General features: G+C 39.4%; 1 protein-coding gene across 2 annotated transcripts; it reads right to left on the reverse strand.

Annotated features, from left to right (window-relative positions):
- Positions 1-12: 12 nt before the first annotated feature.
- LOC127881909 (protein rolling stone-like) lies at positions 13-25,460 on the reverse strand. 2 transcript variants are annotated; one of them, XM_052430120.1, is made up of 5 exons: positions 24,681-25,460; positions 9,564-9,692; positions 8,527-8,626; positions 2,914-3,042; positions 13-805 (listed from the first exon to the last, which is right to left on the reverse strand). In XM_052430120.1, exons 1-5 carry the CDS (start codon positions 24,768-24,770, stop codon positions 342-344), a joined length of 912 nt encoding a protein of 303 aa, XP_052286080.1. In that variant the 5' UTR covers positions 24,771-25,460; the 3' UTR covers positions 13-341. The 2 variants fall into 2 exon arrangements, with proteins under 2 accessions (XP_052286080.1, XP_052286079.1); XM_052430119.1 differs by lacking the exon at positions 24,681-25,460 and adding an exon at positions 19,693-20,359 and having other exon boundaries at positions 14-805.
- Between the last annotated feature and the right edge of the window lie 1,973 nt (positions 25,461-27,433).

Raw genomic sequence — 27,433 nt, forward strand, 5'->3', positions numbered from 1 at the left:
TCATTTATTTCTTATTGTTGGAATCAGCCACTCAACCATTCTCAGTACAAATAAAGAAAAATAGCCCACTAATTATGACTTTGGATAAAGAATAACATATGCACATGACAGTATAAATCTACTGTACTGTTTAATGATTTAATTAATAATTAACTATAATAATAATAATAATAATAATAATAATAATAATACATAATAAATAATGACTTATAACTAATGTTAAAATTACTTAATATAAAAAATATATCAAACATTAAAACAAGATATTTTCTCACTAAACAATTCTCTAAGCAGACGTTAACAATTTCTTGGCCATTTTAATGTATCGCGTTGATGTACCGTCATTCCTCTGAAATCTCTGACAGAGTGCGATCCCCTCGCTCTTCTATAGTTTGATACGCCGGCGTGTCTGTCTCGGCCGCCATTATCCGCTGCATTTCCGAGTCCGACTTTGTAATGCTGTCAGAGCCGAAGTAAATACATTTATAAATAAAAAATCGTATCCTATATAACTCATAGAGTACTATTTGCGCGAACACGCATAAAACTACGCATAGAACGCAGGTAACGATCGCTTCGCTGGGTTTTCCCCAATCCAGGAGATTGTAGGCGTAATGGCGGCCCTCTAAAATTGTGCCGTCGTTGAGGAAGTAGACGGCATTGAACAGCGAGTACACGGATCCTAGGCCAACCGTGTAGAGCAGGTGTAGAATGCGGAAAGGCGACCCGGAAATGAGCACATCCAAAATGACGTACACTGTGTTCAATGTGTGTTTGACTTCACTGGAGGTGGATTTAAAAACCTCTAAAAGTGCAAATGTATTTTTATAAACATAATAATTTATTATCAGCGCAATACAACTTATACAACAAAAGCGCTTTTGCAACAAAGATACGCAAGTGAATTGTGTTTTTTCATATAAAGATTGGACAGATTATCAAATGAGTTTTCTCAGTTGATCTTTGACCTATGTGACATTGACCCTTCAACGTAGATGCTTAGTTTTTGCATGCGCCGTATCATCTCAGTAGCCTCATAGCTTTAACCCTTTGCATGCTGGGAAATTTGTCGTCTGCAAAAATGTCGTCTGCTGAATTTCTAAAATTAGCATTTGTTTATTTTTTTTCAAAGAATACTATCAGAATAGCAAACAGTTTGGATCCTGATGAGACGCCACGTTGGTTGGCGTCTCATCTGGATCCAAACTGTTTGCAAAGGCCTTCAAAATTCGGTTCCAGCACTGAAAGAGTTATGCTATGTGTGTTACGGGTTGGTTCCTTATTTGTGACCCTTAAAATTGACATTGACTTGTTTACTACGGTTACACTGCCATCCCTTTTCGTAACTTCTTCCAAGTTTGTAAGAAAATCTATTAATTCTGGACAACAAAGTGTTGACCTTTCAGCTTGACATTGGCACCCGGGATCAGGCTGCTGTGAATGGCATGCCATCGCAAAGTGCTTGTCGCATTTCCAAGATATTTGACAATGCAACCTTACTTGACAAAATTATGCCCATGACAATCTGTTTCGAGTTGACATATATATTTTTCCTTGAACTTTGACCTTGAACGTAGGTGGTTCTTGCGATTGACACTCCCGCTCAGAACCATTGCCACTTATGCAAAGATTAGTTATTTTTAATACCTGCCCATGTAGGACAAAATATTATGAGTTGATTTCTTATCGTTTACCATGGGCTTAAAATTTTGACCTTTACTTTGGACCAAAAAGTCTGAATTTCGAGTGAGACACTGCATCTCGTCAAGTGTATCTCTTCTGCCTTATTATTTGAGAATTCAATCCATGCTCGACAAGGTTATGATTCTGGCAAAATGCTTGTATGAGTAATTTCTCACATTAGATTTTGACCTGCAGGCCTCGTGTTCACAAAACATTGTTTGCAATCCAAAATCGATTTTGCTTGTCATTGAAAATGGATTTCCACTGTAGTTGATAGGCAAAATGAAAATCGATGTCAGTTAAAATCGATTTTCGATTGCAAAATCGTTTTGTGAACACGGGGCCTGGGTGGTTACTCTTGCCAAGCCAGAACTTTTAACCTACCAAGCCCATAGTCACCAAGCAATTCTTAGACTTAAAAATAAAGAAAAGACGTTACAACAAAAAACACGTTCAACTTTTCAATACATACAGGCTTTACATTTTGCTTACATCATAAATGAAAAATGAATTGTTTTAAATGTAGAATTGTGATGTAAGATGTATTTAAGTTCGTGTCATATTGCATTTGATAATACTGTAAAAGAAAGTCTAAGAATCGGTCGATGAATACGCGCACATGGTGAACAAGAGATTGATTGTAAATCAGGCTAAAAATGATCTTAACCGATCATATCTGGGCTTAGAAAGGTCATGGATTGTTGACCTAGTTTAGTATTGTCACTGATAAATAACATGGCTAAGAACGCTAAGAAAATGAATTGATTGTAAATCGACTTTCATTTCTTTGTAACCGGGCTCTAAAACGTTACTAAGAATTGTTATCGAAATCATACCAATTCGAAAAAAAGGACGAGAATGAACTTTATAGTTATTCGATTTATTAAAGCCGTCCTTGTTAACGAAGCGGATATCGTTATATAGTTATTGCTACATATGAGTCGCGTTCTGGGAAAACAGGTCTTAATGCATGTGCCTTATTAGTCATCCCAGCTTAGCGTATGCAGTCCGCACATGCAATAAGGGACGACACTTTCCGATTTAATGGTATACTAGTATTAGGAAGTCTATTTTTTATCGAAAATCAAGTTTATGCGGAAAGTGTCGTCCCTGATAAGCATTTGTGGACGAGACAGGCAAATCTGGGTCGACATTTCACGCACATAAATTAAGCCCTGTTTTCCCAGAGCGCGGTTCGTATGTTGAATTCTAACGGACTTGTGCGCCTACCGGACTTGTCGAGGACGCCGATGTAAGACCAGTAGGAGACGGTGACCACCATAGCGGAGTTGTAGCTGATGTTCTGCAGGAGCCACTGCACTTTCAGCGCACGGGGCATCCGCTCGAACGTCTGACTGTCTAAAAATAAACATATTTCACATGATGTGTGTTCTCGTTTTGATATTGGTGTAAATATCATCGGCATGTGATTCCCTTTTAGTGTATACGTCCAAAAAATTATGTGGCCCAGGGGCGTCGTTGTGACATTAATTTAATAATTTAGAGGAATACTATACGTTTTAAACCTCTGTGATCTGGGGTTTGGAGGAGATTTGAGGTCAGTTTGATATTTACCTCTCTTAAAATTATGTGACTCCAGGGCTTAACCCGTTTGACGTTGTATTGAACAAGCTGTTTCGGGGCAACAAGAGGATATCACTTTAAATGATTGTGCCGTGCTCTGTGAAAAAAAGGGGTTTAATGCATGTGCCAGATTAGCCTGTACAGTACGCACTGGCTAATCAGGGACGACACTTTTCGCCTAAACTTGATTTTTGCTAAGAAGAGGCTTTCTTGAAACGAAAAATATCATAAAAGCGGCAAGTATCGTCCCTGAATAGCATGTATACTGCACAGGCTAATCTGGGACGACACTTTACGCACATGCATTAAACCCCTTTTTCACAGAGCATGGCCCAAATATAAAAGCTCTTAATCTTACGATTTCAGAGATTTTGAAATTATACCCCGGAAAATGGGCATATGTATAGTAGTCGTAATGGCCGTAGAGTAGTGGGTCCGTCCGTCGGTTATGCGTTTACGCTCTATTTCTGTTAAATGGGCGGTCAACCAGATTGACGAAAAAAGAAAAAGTTTTAAAATACCGTATTTTTTACAATTATTAGTTTATATTGATTAAAATATCACGACTGGTATAATACATTACTTGAAAAAAGTTAAGTTTTCATATTTTCAGTATATTCAGTAATAAACGTTTAATGAGTGTGTCTACCAGGTAATTTTGAGAGTTCTGTTGTTGTCGTTATATTTTGTGAAACTACGAGGATTGCTTATATAAAGTATAACATACAACGCTCATTGTATCGGCATGGATGGTCGAGTGGTCTAAATGGGAGACTTTTTACTCCAGGACTCCAGGGGTCAGTGGTTCGTGCCCTGTTCTGGGTTACTTTTTTTCTTTTTTCCATTTTATTCTTGATTTTTTACTAGAGATTTTTAGATCCAATGTGGAAATTTATCAATATAAAGCATTTAATGACGGTATTTTAGAACTTGTCTTTTTTCGTCAATCTGATTGACCGCCCATTTAAATACAAGCATATATAATTTAAGGTAAAACAAGACTATTGTCCCCTACCGGCTCCACCATTGTCAGAAATTCCACCATTTTCAGATTATATATATATATATATATATATATATATATATATATATATATATATATATATATTTGTTGCCATAGCAACCAGAATGTTTGACGTAGGAACAAAATGAAATGACGTGCATAGTGTCCATATTGCCATCTATCCATGTTTCAAGTTTCATGAAAAAATATTAATAACTTTAAAAGTTATCGCAGGATCCAGAAAACCACCATTTTCAGCAGTATTTCTAGTCTATTTGTTGTCATAGCAACCAGAATTTTTGACGTAGACACGAAATGAAATGACGTGCATAATGTCCATATTGACATCTATCCATGTTCCAATTTTCATTAAAAAATATTAAGAATTTTTAAAGTTATCGCAGGATCCAGAAAAAATGTGACAGACTGACGGACACCCAGAGCGAAAACCATAAGTACCCTCCGGTGAAACCGGTAGGGGACTAAAAATCCAAACCAGACAATGCCAAAAGTGCGACTCATAGATTGCCTAGTGCAAACACGTTGCTATTACTGCAATTGCGATGCAGTAGGCATACTCGACAACAATACTGAATGCTTTGTCGGCTAACGTCAAATCTTGTGGCAAACCTCAATATCTTGTGTGACCTGCATCTACAGCGGATCGAACCTTTTAAGCTCATCTATGCACAGCGTGCTCTGGTTTGCTACTGGTATGTACCGTTATGTCCGTCCGCCAGTCAGTCCGTGCGAGCGTTTGCTGACTTGTTATTCAAACGACATAGGAATTTAACAAAGCTTCATAAAATGCTCCTTGAATGATCCTCTACCAAATTGTTCCAATTTTCCCGGTCCATTGATGTATAAGATCGTTGGGGTGTAAACTGGGGTTTGGAAGATGAAAACTTCAAAAAAGTATTTGGTTTGTAACATGTAATGTAGTCCAGTACAAATTATGTTCAAATTTTGCCTCTGGTGTCTAAAAGGGCCATGCCACATGGGTCACATGATTTGTATAGACTTATTCTCGAAACGACTACATTGTTTGCCCAGAGGTTTAATATTTAGCATGTAGCGTAGAACGATCGTCCTCAATAAAGTTTGTTGAAAAAAAATGTGTCTTGGGTTAAAATTAGCCCGTTCTGGGGATTGATTATGTTCCGTACATAAAAAAATGAAATCTTGGAATAAAATCAGAGGTTCGGTAATTGGCATGTAACATAGTATGGTGGACCTCTATCAAGTTTTTTTTGTAAATCATGCCCCTATGGTTTAGATTGGCACAGCCATGTCGGTTACTTCGTTTTATTGTAAACATATGGTACATTTATTTAATAAATCTCCTCTGATACTATAAATCCCAGAAATTTACATGAAACATTGTATGGTGGTACTCTACCAAGTGTTCGTTCAAATCTTGACCTGGGCTCAAAGTTTGCTCCGCCAAGAGGGTTAACTTGTCTCCATAATATGCATATATAGTGAACAATCTTTGAAACCGCAAGGCTCAAAGGTTTTTTATTTGTCATGGAACAGCGTTTGTAAGTACTCTACCAAGTGTGTACACATCAAGCCCCTGGGCGTCAAAGCAACCACAGCCCAAGGATCACATGTTCAATATGGACATGTAAAATATACCTTAAAATCTTGTCTGCAACAACGAGGCACATATGATATGTAGTATGTAGAATCAAAAAGTGATGCTCTACAAAGTTTGTCCACATTTCCTCTTCGGGGTCAGCACTGGTCACGTCCCAGGTGTCACATTTTTAATATTGACTTGATTGGCGTCATAAAGGTTAACTTCGAAAATGTTTTCTCTACATGGAAAAAGGCCCATATTGTTATATTTAGTATGTCACGTGAGATTGTACCTTTGATAAAATTATGCTTCGGGGTCGAACAATTGGTACCGACCGTGTGGTGCTGCGAAATGTTTTTTTTATATATATAGAGTAACATAGTCAGACACGTTCAAATGATGCTCTTGTTCTCAAAAGAAGCCCCAGAACAGGTTTCTCGAGTAATGATATGAGCTACAGATACTTAGGGACCATCAGAACACTCTTGTTTTAAAAGTTTCGAAAAAAAAATGTTAACCAATGATGATTTCTGAGAAGTTTGGTGATAACATGCATAGCGGTTAAGAAATGTTTGAACGAAAACGTCGCGGACGACAGAAAAATGACGATAACAAAAGAAGACATTGAGCAAGTTGGTCAGGTGAGCTTTATGTGTGGGAAGTCACTTAAACCAGATTTTTCATTTGAGCCATATTACGTAATGGTTAATATACTACCGTCCTCAGATAAATATATTGAATACAGTAAAGCCAGCCGGCCTTTGTACAATAATTTGTTACATAACGAAGTCGTATTTCGTTATAAGAGACGGAACATAAGTACATAATGGTATATACAGTAGTTAATGTGAATGAAGCGGTTTCATGTTGCTTTGCTGATCAATCAAGGAGAGACATAATGAAGCTGTAGCATGCCTTTACTTCTAATTGTTACTTATGTTTTATTGACGGTATCATATGTACAGAACTCATTATAATGTTTGAACAGTGTAACTAATATTGTTTGTTATAAGAGTCGTAAGGGTACGTGTTTATAAAATATCAACATGTATATAATATGGGAAAAATACTGCCTCTCATTAACCCATTTATGCCTAGTGGACTCTCCCATCCTTCTAAATTGGATCAATTTATTTCCAAACTAAGGGATGTCTAGTATATTTATTTCTATATTTAGAATAATTCTTACAGAAATTCCTTAAAGCAAACAGCGCAGACCCTGATGTCCCTGACCTATCATGCGGCGTCTCATCTGGGTCTCCGCTGTTTGCCAAGGCCTTTTTTTAGACGCTAGGCATAAATGGGTTAACATCTGCAAAGGCATATATTGGTCCCATCGCTCGTTAAAGTAAGGTGATACATCCTAGGGTTTGCAATTTTCAAGAAACTGTTTAATCCTTTTCTTGGTGATCCGGGATGGCCAGTTTTGACCATATGAAATGAAATAAAAATATGCACATATGGGCCACGAGGATTTAGAGATTTTCCGAAAGATAGTTTACTAATAAGGTATAGACATGTATATAACCAATGTTTTTAAATGGGTCAACTAAAAACTTGATGTGTAGATAGATCTCATTGAAAAGAAGCGAATTAGAACTCTGCATCTTTTACTTTCGGAGTTACTTCAATTCGAGTATTACAATAGCATTATTGTACACGTTAAAAAACTGAGCATTCACCTTCTTGATTTGATATATTTTGCCACGCTTTTCCTCCCTATTTTACGATATATTAAGCTATAATTTGTCAGGCGACAAATCCAACATTTGGATTTCTAGTTTGATTAATTGCATAATAACAAGTTAAAAGCTTGCTACTTTATTTCCCTATTTGACCTGTAACCGATACCATAGGGGCATACATGTGTTGCGCGCGACACGTTGTCTCCCCACGATGAACAGATGTCACGACGAGTTTTTTTTATTGCCAGATAAAATGTCAAGTTTTAGTCCAGACAAACTGTATTAAATATTTTGACCTTCGACCTAAGAGCAAATGACACTCATGCAGTATACAACGAAGCTTCCAGACGGCGATCATTTGTTGCATGCACGTTGCTATGTGCGTGATGAAATTTAAGTCTGTATACATGATCAAACAGATGCACGCACGGACATAAGAAGATGTACACTTCTAAATGCCACAAACTTGTTGAGAGCTTCAAGAGAACAACAGAGTATTTTCTGTTGTTTATTGATTTTAAAATAGTTTAATAGTCCTTTTACGCGCTTTTACAAGGATATTGGCCTCGTAAGACAAACATATTTATTTCAATATTCTGACTCAACTTAAGCGTGTTCCTAATGTTTTAGATAAATTGATCATCATGCTATTTGGTGATCATACAAGCTTTTTTAGTTTCGAGTCCGACTCAATCCTGAGTTTGCGGAGCATTTTGTGCATATTCTTATAGCTTTGATTTGTGATTGTTCGTGAACTGGCATTCTCAATACTCAGCTGAGTAAGTATTCAAATCTCATCTTCCGAGTTAAGCCACAAAATTGAGACTGTTGATACTAAGCCAGTATATTCCGGATATACTAGTATGCCTAACACCACACGCTTGGAGCAGACGTAAGTTATTTACAACAACAAATCCGGTTTACCATGAGAACCTGCAGCGCTCAATGTGATGACAGTAATACTTGCTTAACGTACTCAAGGCACTCACCGAGACACTCCCCAGACCGGATGGAGTAGTAGAGGACGCAGATTGCCATTAGCAACGAGGTCAAGGTCAACAGCATGAAGCTCCAGTTGGTCGCGTAGATCTGAAACAAACCGGAGATTATGTTTTCTTTCACTACACAGTAGATACTTTACATCACGCTGCACGAGAACTCCTTTTAAATCAGAAATACTCGTCAACATCAAAATACGCTAGAAATGCATATGAAGTATGAGAAAAATCATATTTTGTCTCATGTTCTTTAAGTGGTCTAAATCACGTAAATAATGGACTGTATGTCAGCTGGTCCCTGGGGAAACCCGGGCTTATTGCATTAAGTACCGTCGCAGTCAACAATGGCTAATCCGCGACACGTTCCGCCAATAAAAGATTGTCTTTTAAAAGAGACTTCCTTTACTGCAGACAATTTTACAATTTATATTCCTATATAAAGAGAATCTTATGCAAGTAAGCACCTTTTTTAGTGTTTAAATAATAATGATTATCAGATTTGACTTGTGTGTTTTTTATGTTCCATACATCCTTTTACAATCCCGAGAAATATTTCGATATGAGGTATCTGTGTATGATCCCTATACAAGCTATGTGTCCGGGCCGGGAGTCGAACCGACCAACTGTGATAGCCGGTCTGTCAGTTCATACAAGTACCTGATAAGATATAATAAAATAATAATATTCATTATTTAGACCATAATATAGTGGCGCAAATCGCGATAGTGGTCACATAGCATTATTCCTTCACCCTTTACCACTCAGATTCGCATTTTGACCATTTGAAGTCCCATAGGAAATCATATTATATTGAAGAACTTTCTTATTAGAGTCAAGTTTAAAAGGTTTTATTTCCAACTGTAAGATACTGATTAGCAGAAAACAGCATAAAACATGAACAGCCTTCAAGTACTCGCAGGCTGTTCTGGTTTAATGCCGGTTGCATATAGCCATTTTAACTTTGCTTTTAAGCGCAAAAGGGTAAAATATATAACTCGGAGCGTTAAGATGTCAAGTCCAAAACGTACCAGGTATGTGTACGTGTGCTCGCGGAAGAAGGTTCGGGTCTCGTAGATGACGTCAGCAATGAGCCAAGCGAGGAACCCCAGTGCGACCAACACCCGGTAGATCACGTAGACCTTCTGGTTTACAGGCCACTGCAAGCAGAACATAACATAAAGTTATTTGATTTATCCTTACATCCTCATAAAAACCTACATACCCACCGCTTCATAATTTTCATAGGCCATGTATTCGGAAAATATTTCTACTAAACCTAGATATTTTATTTGCATGTCTAACTACTGGTAGCTTTCTTAAAAATGATATACTAAAATAAATTTATAAAGTCAAAAACGTATTTCCATTTATATACGGGATTTCATAGTTTGCAAACATTAAAGGAACGATGCAATACAAACAAATCTATAGTTAGTATGAAGGTACCGTCAATATTGGGGTAAGCTTTATTAACGTTACAACCGTTTCAAACGTCACATTTACAATAACCCCGAATGCTGTAACTGTTTTACTTATCACTACGCTTCTTGATCATGCCATTCAATATCAAACATCAATATTTTTGCAAGATTTAACGAAAATATTCATTCAATGGAATACAATGTCTGTAGCTTTAAATAGAAATGTATAAAATAACACATAGAAAGAATATCACATTTGAATAAAAATTAATATTTAACCGTTTGGCTTGTCATAGGCTCATGTTGAATTTAAGAATTGGACGAGGTTTGCAATCTGTTACCGAACGCGGGCATGTGTTTGCAAATTATACAACATTATCAATAAAATGTTAATATTTACACGAAAAACGAACAAGTATCTCATTACAATAACTCAGAAATAACAGTCGATGTTTTATTCCGCGGTGTTTTCTGGTATGCATTTCACGTACAATATCGAGCCGCAAACTGCTCCGCGGCCGACACCGCCCCCCCCCCTCCTCCTACATACCGGCGCCACACAGCCATTAATATCCATCAATAACTACAGGCACATGTCAGAGTAAACCCTGCTTAATTAACCCTTTGCATGCTGGGAAATTTGTCGTCTGCTAAAATGTCGTCTGCTGAATTTCTAAAATTAGCATTTTCTTCGATTTTTTTCCAAAGAATACTATCAGAATAGCAAACAGTTTGGATCCTGATCAGACGCCACGTTCTGTGTCGTCTCATCTGGATCCAAACTGTTTGCAAAGGCCTTCAAAATTCGGTTCCAGCACTGAAAGAGTTAAACAGCCGTTCCTGGAAATCTGTGTGCTGTGACAATGGCTTACATCGCTGCCTTGCTGTACAAACCGCATACTTTTTGTCCCATCGCTGATTGAAATACGGCAATACCAACATGCATGTATATGTTTATTATTCTGATTTTTTTCTCAGAAATAAAGCATGGAAAAATAAAAAAAGAGATACGAAGGTTTCAAAAATGTTGACGAAACAGTGACAAGAGTGAATAGGATATCTGCTCCAAAATGTTGTGCCGTGTCGAGTTTGTGAAAGAAATGTACGTGTTTTAATAATTCAAACTTAATAAAACTTTCGGACAAAATAGCGTTTCAACACAACATTAAAGCGTTTATAATGAAAAGCGTCGTGGGAAAATGGCGATAATGCTATATGCGGCGAGCGTGGCTTCACCATCCTGCGACTTTTCGCAGTCTGGTCATGGGCTAGCCTGTTCGCTTTAACCCATTTATACCTAGTGGACTCTCCCATCCTTCTAAATTGGATCAATTTATTTCCAAACTTAGTGATGTCTAGTATATTTATTTTTATATTTAGAATATTTCTTACAGAAAATCCTTTAAGCAAACAGCGTAGAGCCAGATGAGACGCCGCATCATGCGGCGTCTCATCTGGGTCTACACTGCTTGCCAAGGCCTTTTTCTAGACGCTAGGCATAAATGAGTTAAAGTCACGCAATATTTCCAGTTCGCATGAGCATGACACACTTATCTGGTTATACAGATGTGTCATATATACATCGCTTGACATTAAAGACTCAATCAAATAGTAGTTTATTAGAAACACCTGCAATGTCATAGATTGCGTGAGTTTTCAGTCCAAGTATGGCCCAATTGGTCGATGTCGGCTACTTTAAAGTAGCCCGGTCACTCTTAAGTATGCTACAATGTAACCCGGGTACGGAAAAAGCTTAAAGATACCCGACAATACTACGGGGTACTTTTTATTATTTTTTCCGTACCCCGGGTACTTTATAGTATACTAAAGAGTTCACGGGGTACTTTTAAATAGTCCATGAGCCCACAATCGAGCCCCACTATCTGTAAAAGTAAGTCCATACGTACAAAAATATGAAGTTGCTTAAGACGAACCTCATAACTACTGTCTAAATAAACTGCTCCATATAAAAAGGATGCATGTCTGTAACATGCGAGTCTGTGGTCAAGAATGCCACAGTATGTTTTTGCAATGAATGTGACATGGACATTTGATTATTATTCATGTATCTGGTTAAATGTTTTTTATGATACTAAAGAAAAGTTAGACAATATAGTTCTGCTTGTATATTCTTTCGCCTTTTTCTCCGGAATGTTGTAATTAGCCGTTGTTGTCTGTAAATGGCGTGACTTTGTTTTTATGTTACATAAACTTGTATTTGCTCATTCTGGTCACATATTATGAAAATGAGCATATTGTATAAATAAACGAAACCAAACGAAACGAAAACGTCACGGATATTGAACGCAACACGTCCATTCATCAGGGTGAAACGTTTAGTCTTATTAACCCATTTATGCCTAGTGGACTCTCCCATCCTTCTAAATTGGATCAATTTATTTCCAAAATTAGGGATGTCTAGTATATTTATTTCTATATTTAGAATATTTCTTACAGAAATTCCTTTAAGCAAACAGCGCAGACCCAGATGAGACGCCGCATCATGCGGCGTCTCATCTGGGTCTACGCTGTTTGCCAAGGCCTTTTTTCTAGACGCTAGGCATAAATGGGTTAAGGTTTGCTGCCGTCTGAATAGTGTTTCAGCGTGTAAAATCTGTATCAACTGTCTTTTGAGTATTGTACCTATGTATATGACCTTGACCTTTGACCTTGACCTTTGAGCGATGAAAACGGTCCTAGCACGCAAAATGTCAGTTTTGAACGGTGAAATTACTTTCTTTAAATGCCCAAAACATTTTAAAGTCAATACAAGTTGTATTATTACAAAATTCTCATATGACCTCATAAGAGCAACGTTGACCTTTCAGTTAAAAACAAAACGCGCCACGCCGACTCCTTTTTTTTTAACTTGCACGAAAAATGATTGTGGGGAAATAAACACAAATATATACATGTACAAGGAAACCTTAGAGGCATCAAGAGTTGACAGATCTCATAATTAATACGAGACCCATTGTATTTATAGCAAGGAAGAAAAAATGCAAAATAAAAAAGCACCTTAACAAAACTGTGTCGCCTCATTGGGACGTTGGCCAGGACCAGAAATGTGAACTTCATGCAAATGTCAGCATATGCAAATACATTTACCATGCATCACTCACACCCAATATAGCGGTAAATTATTGTAATATATGCACCGTATAATTGGTCGTAATGAACATGTTCGTCTTTTAATTTATAGAATTTCGACCATTATATCCTGTAAAAAGGTCCGGAAAAGGAATCATATTGGACGGGCGATTGGAAGCAATTACAAAAAGTGTCAAAAACAATATTTGTTAACGAGTCACGAATAACCTCGACCGAATAAATGCCAATTAACACGCGTAAATATTACTGGTACGGCAGAACATGATTTACGAAGCGCTTCATAAAATATTCATAACGCGCGTCACATTCGTTCGTCCCTGTGGACCAAAACAATGTTGAGTCGTATATAGCTCTCAGAGTCGCAGAATTTCCATAATGTAATTCGTCATCCCTGAAAACGACACCTTTGCATGTGTGTGTTTTCTTAACATATGCGCAAAGATTTGCATCGTCTATGTCGAGAAAGTCAATATCCATTATTTTACAAATGGTCTGTATAAATTTACATACAAAACATTTTAAACAATACGGTCTGAGCAATCGTTGCTTATTCATATCATTGATTTCAGATAATGTTTCTCAAACAATTATATATAAAGCCGAAAGGGAGTCCATATGTCATAATGGAAACATTGATTGTCTTATGCCTTTGTACAGAAACTTGCGACATTATTTGACATTTTAGTGTTACTGTTTGAGAAGATGTACTTCAACAGGATGACAATTACCAACAGCTTTCAAGACGAGCACATTCTCAACAACAACAACAAAAATAACCCCAGAAACCAACGTCTACCCAGGTATATAGATCAGGTTTGGAATTGTGAAGCGATATGAAAATCAATTAAAGAGAGAAAACCCAAGAAGACCCACTAGCATTATACGGAAATTGCTGAATATAAATGGACCGTGCTTTGTGAAAAGGGGGTTCAATGCGTGTGCGTAAAGTGACGTCCAAGATTAGCCTGTGCAGTCCGCACAGAAAGTCTCTTCTTAGCAGAAATCCGTTTAGGCGGAAAGTGTGCGGACTGCACAGGCTTATCTGGAACGACAGTTTACGCATATGCATTAAATCCTCTTTTCACAGAGCACGGCTCAAATATGGATGGATTAATGTCGGTCATATGCAACAACTGTATATACTTGTACGTATCAAGGCACGAAAGGAAACGGAAAACTCATGTTGACTCGAACATATGGACCGCGGACTTACACAGAGGCCATTCATATATTAAAATGCCATACAAACGACATTGTTGATATCTTCACTTCAATATGAAATGTGCAGTGAAACACCGACCCGATATTGCAATTACAAAATATCGATTGAAAGAAGAGCGCTGGGGCGATGTTACTGGTATAAATGAATGGTTTAGCATTCAATACACAATCACACACGCATTCATTTCGAATGCAAATATGGAAAAATATTTCGTAATGAATATGTATGTCTAGGACTATATCAGAAAAAAATATTATTTTGTTATCTAGCATGTTTTTCACCGAGTGTTTCAATCTTAACGTCTTCAAATGCTAGTGCAAAGGGCTGTGCATGTACAGCATAAGTTACGAGGTACATATATATTACATAAATTCTCAATTGACCTTTGAACTTGTATTGTAACATTGACCTTTGACATAAGATATCTGATTTATTCATGCTGCGCGTGGTAAAATGGCGTCTACATAAACTTAAACTTCGATATACATACATAAAAATCCCATTTTATGCTGAGGTTTTGTTTGCTGAATTTGTTTTGACCTTTGAATATAACTATGGCATTGGCCTGGATTTTAATGCGTTGTCAAATCATGCAAAATCCGCCCATAATGCGCAAAGAAGAAATAAATAGCGGGTGATTTTGTCTACCGGTAGTCACGTTTGACATTGAGCTTTAACATTCATCTTGGTTCTATTTTTCGTGTATATTACTTTACCACTAATGAAAAATTTATTTGAAATACCACACCTATACAATTGTATGCTCTTAGAAAAGTGTTAACATTGAACTGTGAACTTTACCTTGCTTTGCATAAATTTCTGCCATGGGATGTTTGACATTGAATTGTAACCTTGCACTGGTATTGCGCGCGTTTTTCTTTTCCGTCAAACTAGGCCTGATTGCTCAAAAGTTTAACGGCCAGTTTGCTAACAGTCGTTAACTTTTGGATAAAGTTATTTGCCTGAGTTTCATATTTGTGTATATTTTAAACAAGCTTTTGTTTGGTCGAATAATTTAAAAATGTTTGATAATAACATTGCTATAAGAAAATGCATTATTTAGGTCTGAAGTTAACAGACTGGTTCCTTCATTGGCCGTTAAAGTTTTGCAATCTGAACGCTTCGGACAGTGGGCTACACCACACAGACGATCGCCGTTATGGCGGAATTGTCCGAGGGTTCCCTATTGAAAGTTTTGAGCAGTCGGGCCTTGGTCAGGTTTGATGTCTTTCATTTGACATTGCACCTTGAAGCGTAACCTTGATCTTGAACTAAGAGGCATGGTTCTTGACAACCTCCGCGCAGAGATTTGACGGGAACCAGCATAGCTGGATCTAATTGTATGTTAGAGCAAGGAACGACAACCCTGCCTGGAGATTGGGTTCTTAGCGCGACGCTCCGTCTCATCATGCTTGTCACGCTTTCTGCCAATTTATAAGAAACTACACACATGCTTGACAAAGTTGCGGACAAATGCTTATGATTTATGTTCTTTAATATAAACTCGAATTGTTGACCTTAAACTTAGATATCAAGTTCCTACGTATACCCCCCCCCCCACCCCCTATCAGGTTTATCTCTACTGCATGCTTGCTCGATAATCCATCTATGGCTGAAAAAGTTCCGCCCACCATCCATTCACATTGACGTGCCCATAAAAATGTACTTTTTCAGGTTGAATCATGCGTATAATACTCATCATTAAAAATGCATACATGGCCGGTATGCATGAATCAGTAGGTTTCTTCAACAAAAGACGCTCTGTGTTTTAAAGATTGATATAACAGCTGTGACAGCAAATACACTTGCCAAAGTATGTGATGTGAAAAGCAACTAAAAACTAGCAATTTTGACATCGATTCCCCGTGAACAAGAACACGCGGCAATTCTTCATCAATACCCGTGTCTCACCAAGGACAATTGCTATTATTAACCACTGCATACATAACACCAAGCCCATGCCTTTATCAACTGTATTACATGTATATATCCAGATGCGGCTAGAGGGTAACATAAAATGCAACGCGTATGCACCAGTATTCGTTGCTTACCTAAACGGCAACACCTACGACACACGCGGACAAGGCACCACTATTCGTTGTTTACCTGAACCGCAACGCCTACGACACACACGGACAAGGCACCAGTATTCGTTGCTTACCCGAACCGCAACGCCTACGACACACAAGGACAAGGCACCAGTATTCTTTGCTTACCCGAACCGCAACGCCTACAACACACACGGACAAGGCACCAGTATTCGTTGCTTACCCGAACCGCAACGCCTACGACACACACGGACTAGACACCAGTATTCGTTGCTTACCTAAACGGCAACACCTACAACATACGCGAACAAGGCACCAGTATTCGTTGCTTACCTGAACCGCAAAACCTACGACACAAACGGACAAGGCACCAGTATTCGTTGCTTACCCGAACCGCAACGCCTACGACACACACGGACAAGGCACCAGTATTCGTTGCTTACCCGAACCGCAACGCCTACGACACATTCGGACAAGGCACCAGTATCTGTTGCTTACCCGAACCGCAACGCCTACGACACACACGGACAAAACACCAGTATTCGTTGCTTACCTGAACCGAAACGCCTACGACACACACGGACAAGGCAAATATATTCATTGCTTACCTGCACCGCAACACATACGACACACACGGACAAGGCACCAGTATGCGTTGCTTACCCGAACCGCAACGCCTACGACACACACGGACAAGGCACCAGTATTTGTTGCTTACATGAACAGCAACACCTACGACACACACGGACAAGGCACCAGTATCCGTTGCTTACCTGAACACCAACGTCTACGACACACACAGACAAGGCACCAGTATTCGTTGCTTACCCGATCCGCAACACCTACAACACACACGGACAAGGCAACTGTATTCGTTGCTTACCTGAACCGCAACACCTACGACACACACGGACAAGGCAACTGTATCCGTTGCTTACCTGAACAGCAACACCTACGACACACAAAGACAAAGCACCAGTATTCGTTGCTTACCCGAACCGCAACGCCTACGCCACACACGGACAAGGCAACTGTATTCGTTGCTTACCTGAACCGCAACGCATCCGACACACACGGACAAGGCACAAGTATTCGTTGCTTACCTGAACCGCAACACCTACGAAACACACGGACAAGGCAACTGTATTGGTTGTTTACCCGATCCGCAACACCTACGACACATACGGACAAGGCACCAGTATTCGTTGCTTACCTAAACGGCAACACCTACGACACACGCGGACAAGGCACCAGTATTCGTTGCTTACCTGAACAGTTACACCTACGACACACAAAGACAAACCACCAGTATTCGTTGCTTACCCGAACCGCAACGCCTACGACACACACGGACAATGCACAAGCATTCGTTGCTTACCTGAACCGCAACGCCTACGACACACACGGACAAGGCTACAGTATTCGTTGCTTACCTGAACCGCAACGCAAACGACACACACGGACAAGGCACAAGTATTCGTTGCTTACCTGAACCGCAACGCCTACGACACACATGGACAAGGCACCAGTATTCGTTGCTTACCTGAACCGCAACGCCAACGACACACACGGACAAGGCACCAGTATTCGTTGCTTACCTGAACCGCAACGCCTACGACACACACGGACAAGGCACCAGTATTCGTTGCTTACCTGAACCGCAACGCATTCGACACACAAGGCCAAGGCACCAGTATTCGTTGCTTACCTGAACGGCAACATCTACGACACACACGGACAAGGCAACTGTATTTGTTGCTTACCTAAACGGCAACACCTACGACACACACGGACAAGGCAACTGCATTCGTTGCTTACCTGAACCTCAACGCCTACAACACACACGGACAATGCAATAGTATTCGGTGCTTATCTAAACGGCAACACCTACGACACACAAGGACAAGGCAATGTTATTCGTTGCTTACCTGAACCGCAACACCTCCGACACACACGGACAAGGCAACTGTATTCGTTGCTTACCTGAACCGCAACACCTACGACTGACACGGACAAGGCGATAGTATTCGTTGCTTAACTGAACCGCAACACCTACGACACACACGGACAAGGCAACAGTATTCGTTGCTTACCTGAACCGCAACACCTACGCCACACACGAACAAGGCAACAGTATTCGTTGCTTACCTGAACCGCAATACCTACGACACACACGGACAAGGCAACAATATTCGTTGCTTACCTGAACCGCAACACCTACGTCACACACGGACATGGCGATAGTATTCGTTGCTTAGCTGAACCGCAACACCTACGACACATACGGACAATGCAACTGTATTCGTTGCTTACCCTATCCGCAACTCCTGCGACACACACGGACACGGCACCAGTATTCTTTGCTTACCTGAACCGCAAAACCTACGAAACACACGGACAAGGCAAAAGTAGTCGTTGCTTACCCGAACCGCAACGCCTACGACACATACGGACAAGGCACCAGTATTCGTTGCTTACCTAAACGGCAACACCTACGACACACACGGGCAAGGCAACTGTATTCGTTGCTTACCTGAACCGCAACGCCTATATCACACACGGACAATGCAATAGTATTCGGTGCTTATCTAAACGGCAACACCTACGACACACGCGGACAAGGCAATAGTATTCGGTGCTTATCTTAACGGCAACACCTACGACACACACGGACAAGGCAATAGCATTCGTTGCTTACCTGAACCGCAACACCTACGACACACACGGACAATGCAACTGTATTCGTTGCTTACCCTATCCGAAACACCTGCGACACAAACGGACACGGCACCAGTATTATTTGCTTACCTGAACCGCAAAACCTACGACACACACGGACAAGGCAAAAGTAGTCGTTGCTTACCCGAACCGCAACGTCTACGACACACACGGACAAGGCACCAGTATTCGTTGCTTATCTGAACAGCAACACCTACGACACACACGGACAATGCAATAGTATTCGTTGCTTACCCGAATCGCAACGCATACGACACAAACGGACAAGGCACCAGTATTAGTTGCTTATCTGAACAGCAACACCTACGACACACACGGATAAGGCACCAGTATTCGTTGCCTACAACCGCAATCCCTACGCCACACACGGACAAGGCAACTGTATTCGTTGCTTACCTGAACGGCAACACCTACGACACACACGGACAAGGCAACTGTATTCGTTGCTTACCTGAACCGCAACGCCTACGACACACACGGACAAGGCAACAGTATTCGTTGCTTACTTGAACCGCAACGCCTACGACACACAAAGACAAAGCACCTGTATTCGTTGCTTACCTGAACCGCAACACCTACGACACGCATGGACAAGGCAACTGTATTCGATCCTTACCTGAGAGCACAGGAAGCTACGTGGGGTCGGATGTTCGAGCCCCATACTCTCTGCCCGGAACTCGTGGTTCACGCACTCCACGCATCTATCCTTGAGCGTCATCGCCCGGCCGGATGTGGCGATTACAGCTACCGGAAGTACAGTCGCGTCTTTGAGTTGTGTCACAATACAACGCTGGCGAGTACGTTGGTGATTGATCCACACAAAAGCGCTTGTGATGTTTTCCCAGAAAACATGGATCTGTTATATCTAATCGAAGTTTCGGCGATCTTACGTGACCATACATGCGATTTACTCCAGCGTACAATTCTTTATTTGTTTCATTCAAACGAATCTATAGAGGCGAACTCATTGTTAGTACAATGACCAATAACCATAACATCCATTAAAAATATCCATATCGTCAATAGTGCGAATACTCATTAAATATTGCACATGAATTATAAAGTAAGATTTTCTTTCAAAAGCATCAACATAAGTTTTTCAGTAAAACTTGCTTAAATCGAATGAACAGTCGCAAAATAAATACATGCTGTGTACAATCCGATTGTTTCTAGAACTTCAGTTTGCAGCGATAAAACGAAGCTCTGATTCTAGAGACAAAAATCTCGTCTGCTTGAGCGCGCGCATAGAATCTGTCGCGAAAATATTGAATTTTCAAGCCTCAAGAGACGACATTCAGCGTCCACAAACTATCACACCAGCAGCCTGCCTCCGAGTTCGACTGTTAACGTAATGGCAGTAATTAACACAAACCAGAGAGTGTTGATTTCTTGCAGCTCGTAAACAAGCACGGTATAAGCCTATGGATTCAGTCCGTAATTATATTGCTTCAGGGTTTGACAAGCGTTCAATAGCTCGGGAGATCTGTCATTGACGTACTAATGCGATCCTTTTATACATGAAGTGGCTTGGAATTAGAAAACACTCACCATTAGAAATGACCATTAGGGGAAAGAAATGTCAAGATCGATACCATTACCTTATACAAACACATTAGCATAAGCTTTTACAAGCACTATACCATAACCTTATGCTAGATCTTTACCATCAGCTTAATAAAGCACTTTATCATCAGTTTGTACTAGCACTATACTATCAGCTTATACTAGAACTTTACCATAGGCTTATTTAAGCACTAAACCATCACTTTGTACTAGCACTATACTATCAGCTTATACTAGAACTTTACCATCGGCTTATTTAAGCATCAGTTTGTACTAGCATTATACCATCAGCTTATACCAGCACTATACCAACAGCTTAATACTAAAACTTTACCATCCGCGTAATCTAGAACTTTAACATCAGCTTATATAAGCATAGCACTTTACCACCAGTTTACACAAGCACTAAACCATCATCGTATACAAGCACTATTTCATTAGCTTATACTAGCACTTTACCGTCAGTTTATACTAGCACAATTCCATCAGCTTATACAAGCATTATACCATCAACTTATACTAGCACAATACCATCAGTTTATACAAGCACTTTACCAGTAGCTTATACTAAATATACCATCAGCTTATACTAGAAAAGCATTATACCATCAACTTATACTAACTTTCCCGAGAGCCTATACTACCTATACAATCATTGCTGATTACATACATGTGTGTATTTCGAAGTTTATGAGGCTGCATTAAGGAGGCAGTCTACAGTGTTGTAGCCCTATTTGGCCCCGGTCAATTTCCTGAAAATAAGGCATATGGCCTAAACAAAATTGTTTTTTGACTCCAGGAGCTTAAATGTAAGTATAAATGGTCAATATTCTAGCAATTTCACTTGTTTTCAGTAATTCGAAACTAAGTGACCTGGAATTTAGTCAACAACAACAACATGCTGAGTGAGAAGTAAACACATGTACTTCCTGCTTGAAGCAGCCGGCATTTGACAGATTTCAACGGTGGGTTTAAATAAGTTAACAGTGCAAAAAAAGTAAACGGTAATGACCCAGTTTGTTTGGCTCAGTTTGAAAGCATTTGCTGTGATGGTGCAAAGCAAGTTGTCCACTGTGTGCGTATTCTTACCCGGAAAGATAAATGTGATTGCCGGGTATATCTGAAAATGTGGTTTCTACGGGCAAGTTCCGAGACCTCCGTAAAGGTCTATTTTACCCCAGATACCAGTTTAAAGTGCTTTTTCTGCATTGTTTTGTGCTTTATTTGCAAGCTGTTGATGAGCTTCACTGAAGATTGTCTGAATCTATTTTCAGGTTGGGACTGAAGGCCTTGTTTTGAGGGTGTTTTGCAGACCAGTGGTTGTCGGCCTGGGGATTTTCAAGAAAAACTGTAGACTGCCCCCTTATGTGAGGTGCGAGTGTGTCCCAGCAATTGTAATAACAAATTACTAAACTCACGAAAGCAATCGCGATACATCGGCTATCTCCGGACTCCTCCGTAAGCAATAAATCGTCTGCTGATCCAGAGTTTCAAGAAAGTTCAGACGAAATTTTATTTATAGCTTCGATTTCATGGTATGTGTTTTTACTGAAAGATATTTCATTTTGGTGGGTATTGTGCTGTGGTGGGAAACCATCCTGGAGTACCAGGATGAAACCACGCCTGTCTGGTATAGTTACTTCTAACCAAACGCACATGCTGCCGGGAACGTGGATTGAAACCGGGTCTCCTAAGTGAGACGCGCATGTACCAACAACTGCGCCAACAGAACAGCATCCGATTATAACATGATAACAACCCGCCTGACCGCAGGTTTTTTGGAACTTGCAAACAAACGCATCATTCTTGCAGAAATAATATAAATGGGCCATGCTCTGTGAAAAGGAGTTTAATGCAGGTGCGTAAAGTGTCGTCCCATATTAGCTTGTGCAGTTTGCACAGGCTAATCAGGGGCGACACTTTCCGCCAAAACTGGATTTTGGCTCAGAAGAGACTCTTTAAACAAAAAATACAGTACAAGCGAAAAGTGCCGTCCCTGATCAGCCTGTGTGGACTGCACAGGCTAATCAGGGACATCAATTTAAGAACATGCATTAAACCCCCTTTTCACAGGGCACGGCCCATATAAATGATGTCAGGCCGGTGAATGATAGAAGCTCGTGGGCTATTGTCTGTTGCAGTCGCTGTATTATTAAGGCTTGATAATCCTTAATATACTAAAAGCGAGGCAAATTTCATCGTTTAGCTTGCATACGAGGAAATCCCCAGGGATCATACAAAATGACAAAAAAAGCTCTACGCACATTTGCCTGAACCCAGCCAATATCGCGAGGGAATTGAGTATTAATAATGGAACGGCCCGATTGATGACATATAACTAATGGGTCCTTTCTATAACTGTATCGCCGTCACAGATTCCATGCGATTATTTTGTGGCATTAATCCTTTATTGAACTCGTTATATGCATATGTTATAAAATATGTACATGCTGTACCAATTGAAACGACAGAAACGCAATAAACATGGGTATGGTAAACTACTCCAAACAACATAAGCTTTAAAGGAAAACACATACATTAACCTTCGAAATATTACTTGTTGAGGATATTTATATATAATGTCAACGTCGGAACGATAAGTACCGTATATACTAGACCTTTAGAATTCTGGATATTGAGAAAATGTTCTCCAAGAACTGTAACCTCTGTAGAAAAAATGCGAATATATTGACATACTATATTTACATTAAGAACATTTCCGAGGTGTAATTAAGGGCACGCTTATATTAAAAGTAGTATAGACATGTATTAAAAAATGTTGATGTTTTCAGAGCTCATAATTCAACAACAAATCTTTAGGATAAGGAATCCTGAACATTAGAATCAAGAAAATTACCGGTGAGCTAAAAATGTTGCGGTTTCAGATGTCCGTATTATCACAAAATCAATCTTAATAACTAAAACTTGTTTCGAGTGGAACAGTTTCAACTAGATGTGTACACCCCCACCGTCGAAGCATGAAGCAAACACGAATGGGAAATTTATAAACAATTACTTGTTCAATATGGCTGGTCATTGTTCTGGACGGATATTTATCAAACATTTCATGAAGTTACGGATGAACGAAAACATTATATCGCCCATTCATATATGTAAACAGAAGTCTAAAACTCACAAATTCCTGAGGTAATGATATTAAAATTGATGAAGACTGTGTAAAAACTTTCGTACTCTTGAGATAATTCAAGGGATATAACTCAACGAATCCAGAGTCGATTTGTTTGACAATTGGATTTGGCATATAACTAACTTGTTTGAACATTTTAATGTATATAGATGCCCATTTATCAAATATCAAAGGTCATTTCTCAACAGTCTGGCTGATAATCGAGGATTTGTCTCAATACATGTTTGATGAATTATGTTGAAGATCGGGTTTTAAATGTTGCACGTAAGAGAGCTTAAACATTATAGAGCAGTACAAGATATACACTGTGAGCCGAAACATTAGAAAGCAGAAAAAAGAAGAGATGAAGAGAGCAGAAACATGAGTGGTCTACCGACCGAGAGACCAATAAACTGATAGACTCGAGCAGACCAATATACCTCACCATCATCTATGAGAGGCGACATAAAAGAACCACTAAGTCAATAGTCAGTAACAGAGTAATCCTTAGTAGCAAGAAATTGAATCCAGACATGTATGCGGGGAGAAAAACAGCGTTTTTTCCCCTTTTTATATAGTACCAGGAAAGGCACTTTCCTAATTGAGGAAAAATCACCAAATGCCCAATTGGCGTCTGAACAAAAATCCAAAAAAGGAAGGAAAATTGCGTCAATGTCGTTCCAAAAGCGAATCATCTGCGAGTGAACGAATAAAATGAGAACTGACACTGAACATATCATACAAAAGGCATGTAAAAGAATATTTATTTGGCTAATGCAATTAAAAACCAAGCAGTGAAACAAACATTGTTTCCATATGGCGCGGTACCAGTACTGTTTCCAAATGGCCAACAAAAAATCGCTGGAAAAAAATACTTCATCTAACGCGACAAACATGGCACATGACCGGCTCACCTGTGGAGTGACGTGCTCTGACGGGTTCTCGTACTCAAACGCGAGCCTCTCCCAGCGACACACTCGCTCCGCCTCCTCGCAACACTGCATGACGTCACACACACGGACTGGGCACACGCGCCGGTTGGATAGTACGACGGGAAGTAGATATGATCACGTCTCTTTATAAATTTACCTTCTATGTTACATATGATGGCAGACTGCATGGAACGGGTCGCCTAAATAATAACGGATTGTCTTCTCTATAACGCACGTGCCTCAAAAAGGAAGTACAAACACTGCCGCCTTCGATTCTCAAGCGCGGCGCACTCTATTTCCAGTCTTTTTAACAAGTAAAGATTTTAGTTTCGGGTTGTATTATGTAAACATACCCAATATTTCTGTGTTTTTTTTACACATGTACACAATATCTCATTAAGAAATTCCGCGTAAGAAGTCACTTACTACATATACTCAGTAAACACGTATTAACAATGCGAGGGAATCAACGTGTAATCCGCTGAATTTGTATCCACTGCACGAATCCGTTGGTACATCGTGATTTCATGGCAAAAACTAACTACGAAATATAATGTTCAGCTTTTTTAATATCGCACCATTAGTTCCTTAATGAACGGTTATTGTTAACGGGCATACACTCCGGCCGGACCATGTGCCCAGTGTGCGAGGTATCGGTAGTTTCTTCAAATGTAGGAAGTGAGGCGGTGAATCATAATTGATAAATCAAGAAAAACGCACGTATTTCATACGTCAATCAAATGTAGCGGAATTACTTTCATGTACGACGATTGATTATATGCGACACATGGTCTGATCCGCGAGGCAAGTTGTTAGAATTAGTTTTTCCTTCGATGCCCTTTAGCAACACACGGAAACGTGTGGCATGAGTTCCGATTGAGTTCAGTTTAAACCTGATTATTTTAGCTCGATTGCATCGAAAGCCTCAGGCTTATTGAAGCGCTTTCGAGTCCATTCCCTAGCCATAGAGCCAGTACTTGGTGTCTTGAGGGGGGGGGGGGGGGGGGGGAGATCTAAAGAACGCTCCGACAGTGGGGATCGAAACCGTGATCGGCCGGTCGCTAAGCGGACACCATAACCATTTTACCACGGCGACCTTCTGTTCTGATTTAATGACAAAATAGACGTCAAACGCCGGTAAAAAGACACGATTCCCTTATAACCAGCAGTGTACAAAGTTGATGTATTTACTAGCACAAGGTCTTTGTGAGCCTACGGCTATTTTACATAAGTACTCTTTTTAATTAAACAGTTTAATCTTATAATTGTGTCCCATCATCCATGTGATAATAAACTTAGGCTGTTCGTCGTATTGCTTCAACTAAAGTTAAGTTACAAATACAATTTAACTTTGCAGTCAAACAGGTTTTTGTTACACTGTATGAGATAAACACGCCAATAGCAGCGTATTACTTTTGACCAAAGACTTTATAGCATGATAAACTCTGTAATAATGTATACTTTAGATCCTCAATATCAAGTTCCAATCTGTCACACGCACCCATGCTCTCGCGCTAATTTGTATCTTGGAAAACGGACGTTCATATTTCTTGTATGGATCCCTTCTCTCGTGCACTGAATTGTTACCAAGAAAATATTGTGCGATGATCGAGCACAGATTGAATCTAAACCCATTTATGCCTAGTGGACTCTCCCATCCTTCTAAATTGGATCAATTTATTTCCAAAATTAGGGATGTCTAGTATATTCATTTCTATATTTAGAATATTTTTTACAGAAATTCCTTTAAGCAAACAGCATCATGCGGCGTCTCATCTGGGTATAAGCTGTTTGCCAAGGCCTTTTTTCTAGACGCTAGGCATAAATGGGTTAAGTCTCAACTTTCACCTGTTGCAAAAATCTGTTTCTTAAACCCCAAATTTCAGGTCTTAACTTTTTACACAAAACAGCTGTTGTATAGATGTTTTTAGGTAGACACCTGTTGCAGCGTGATAAAAAATCAATACCCTACTTCATTAGCACACGGTAAAGACAACATATGGACCGTTTCGCGCGAAAATGGATCTTATGTGGCATATGGCCAGTGAAGTTCCTGACCAGCCTGTCCATCTGTGCAGTCTGGTCAGGAGCTACCCTGTCCACTATTGAGACTTAATAGTCGACAGCCTAGCTGCTGAACAGACTGCACGATTTACAACAGGTACCATTATGAAAGATTTTTAACGTTTATCCACCTAAGACATATATTGACATATTGCATTTATTAAAAATATTCAATAATTTTGAGTGATTATTTATTTTCTAAGCTTTCCGGTTTTTTAAAGATAAATATCAATGGATTAAAACTGATAATTAAATGTTTCAAACAGTGAAAATTAACAGTAAAAACTCGTTATACTGAGAAATGACATCGTTTTCATGACATTATGACCTCATTATTTCAGCCAAAATACAAAAATAATCATTTGTAAGCATAAAATAAAAAGAAAATTTGTGTGATAAGAAGGAATATCGACCTTAATTCAATTGTGATCATAAACAAAATACAAACAAAATGTACATTGTATATTTTCTATGATCACTTCTGAGTTAAAAACGATATTCCACCAAATCCAACAAACATCCTCTATGTCTTTATACATTAATTTCGCGCAGCTATTGCTCAATTACGCGGACATAAAATATCAAAAACATCAAATACCGTTATTCTCTATCTTTTACATTACACCAAAATATATCTGTTACATCTATCTGACAATTACAATATATTTATA

This window comes from Dreissena polymorpha, chromosome 5 (assembly GCF_020536995.1).
Source record: "Dreissena polymorpha isolate Duluth1 chromosome 5, UMN_Dpol_1.0, whole genome shotgun sequence".
Classification (NCBI taxonomy): Eukaryota; Metazoa; Mollusca; class Bivalvia; order Myida; family Dreissenidae; genus Dreissena; species Dreissena polymorpha.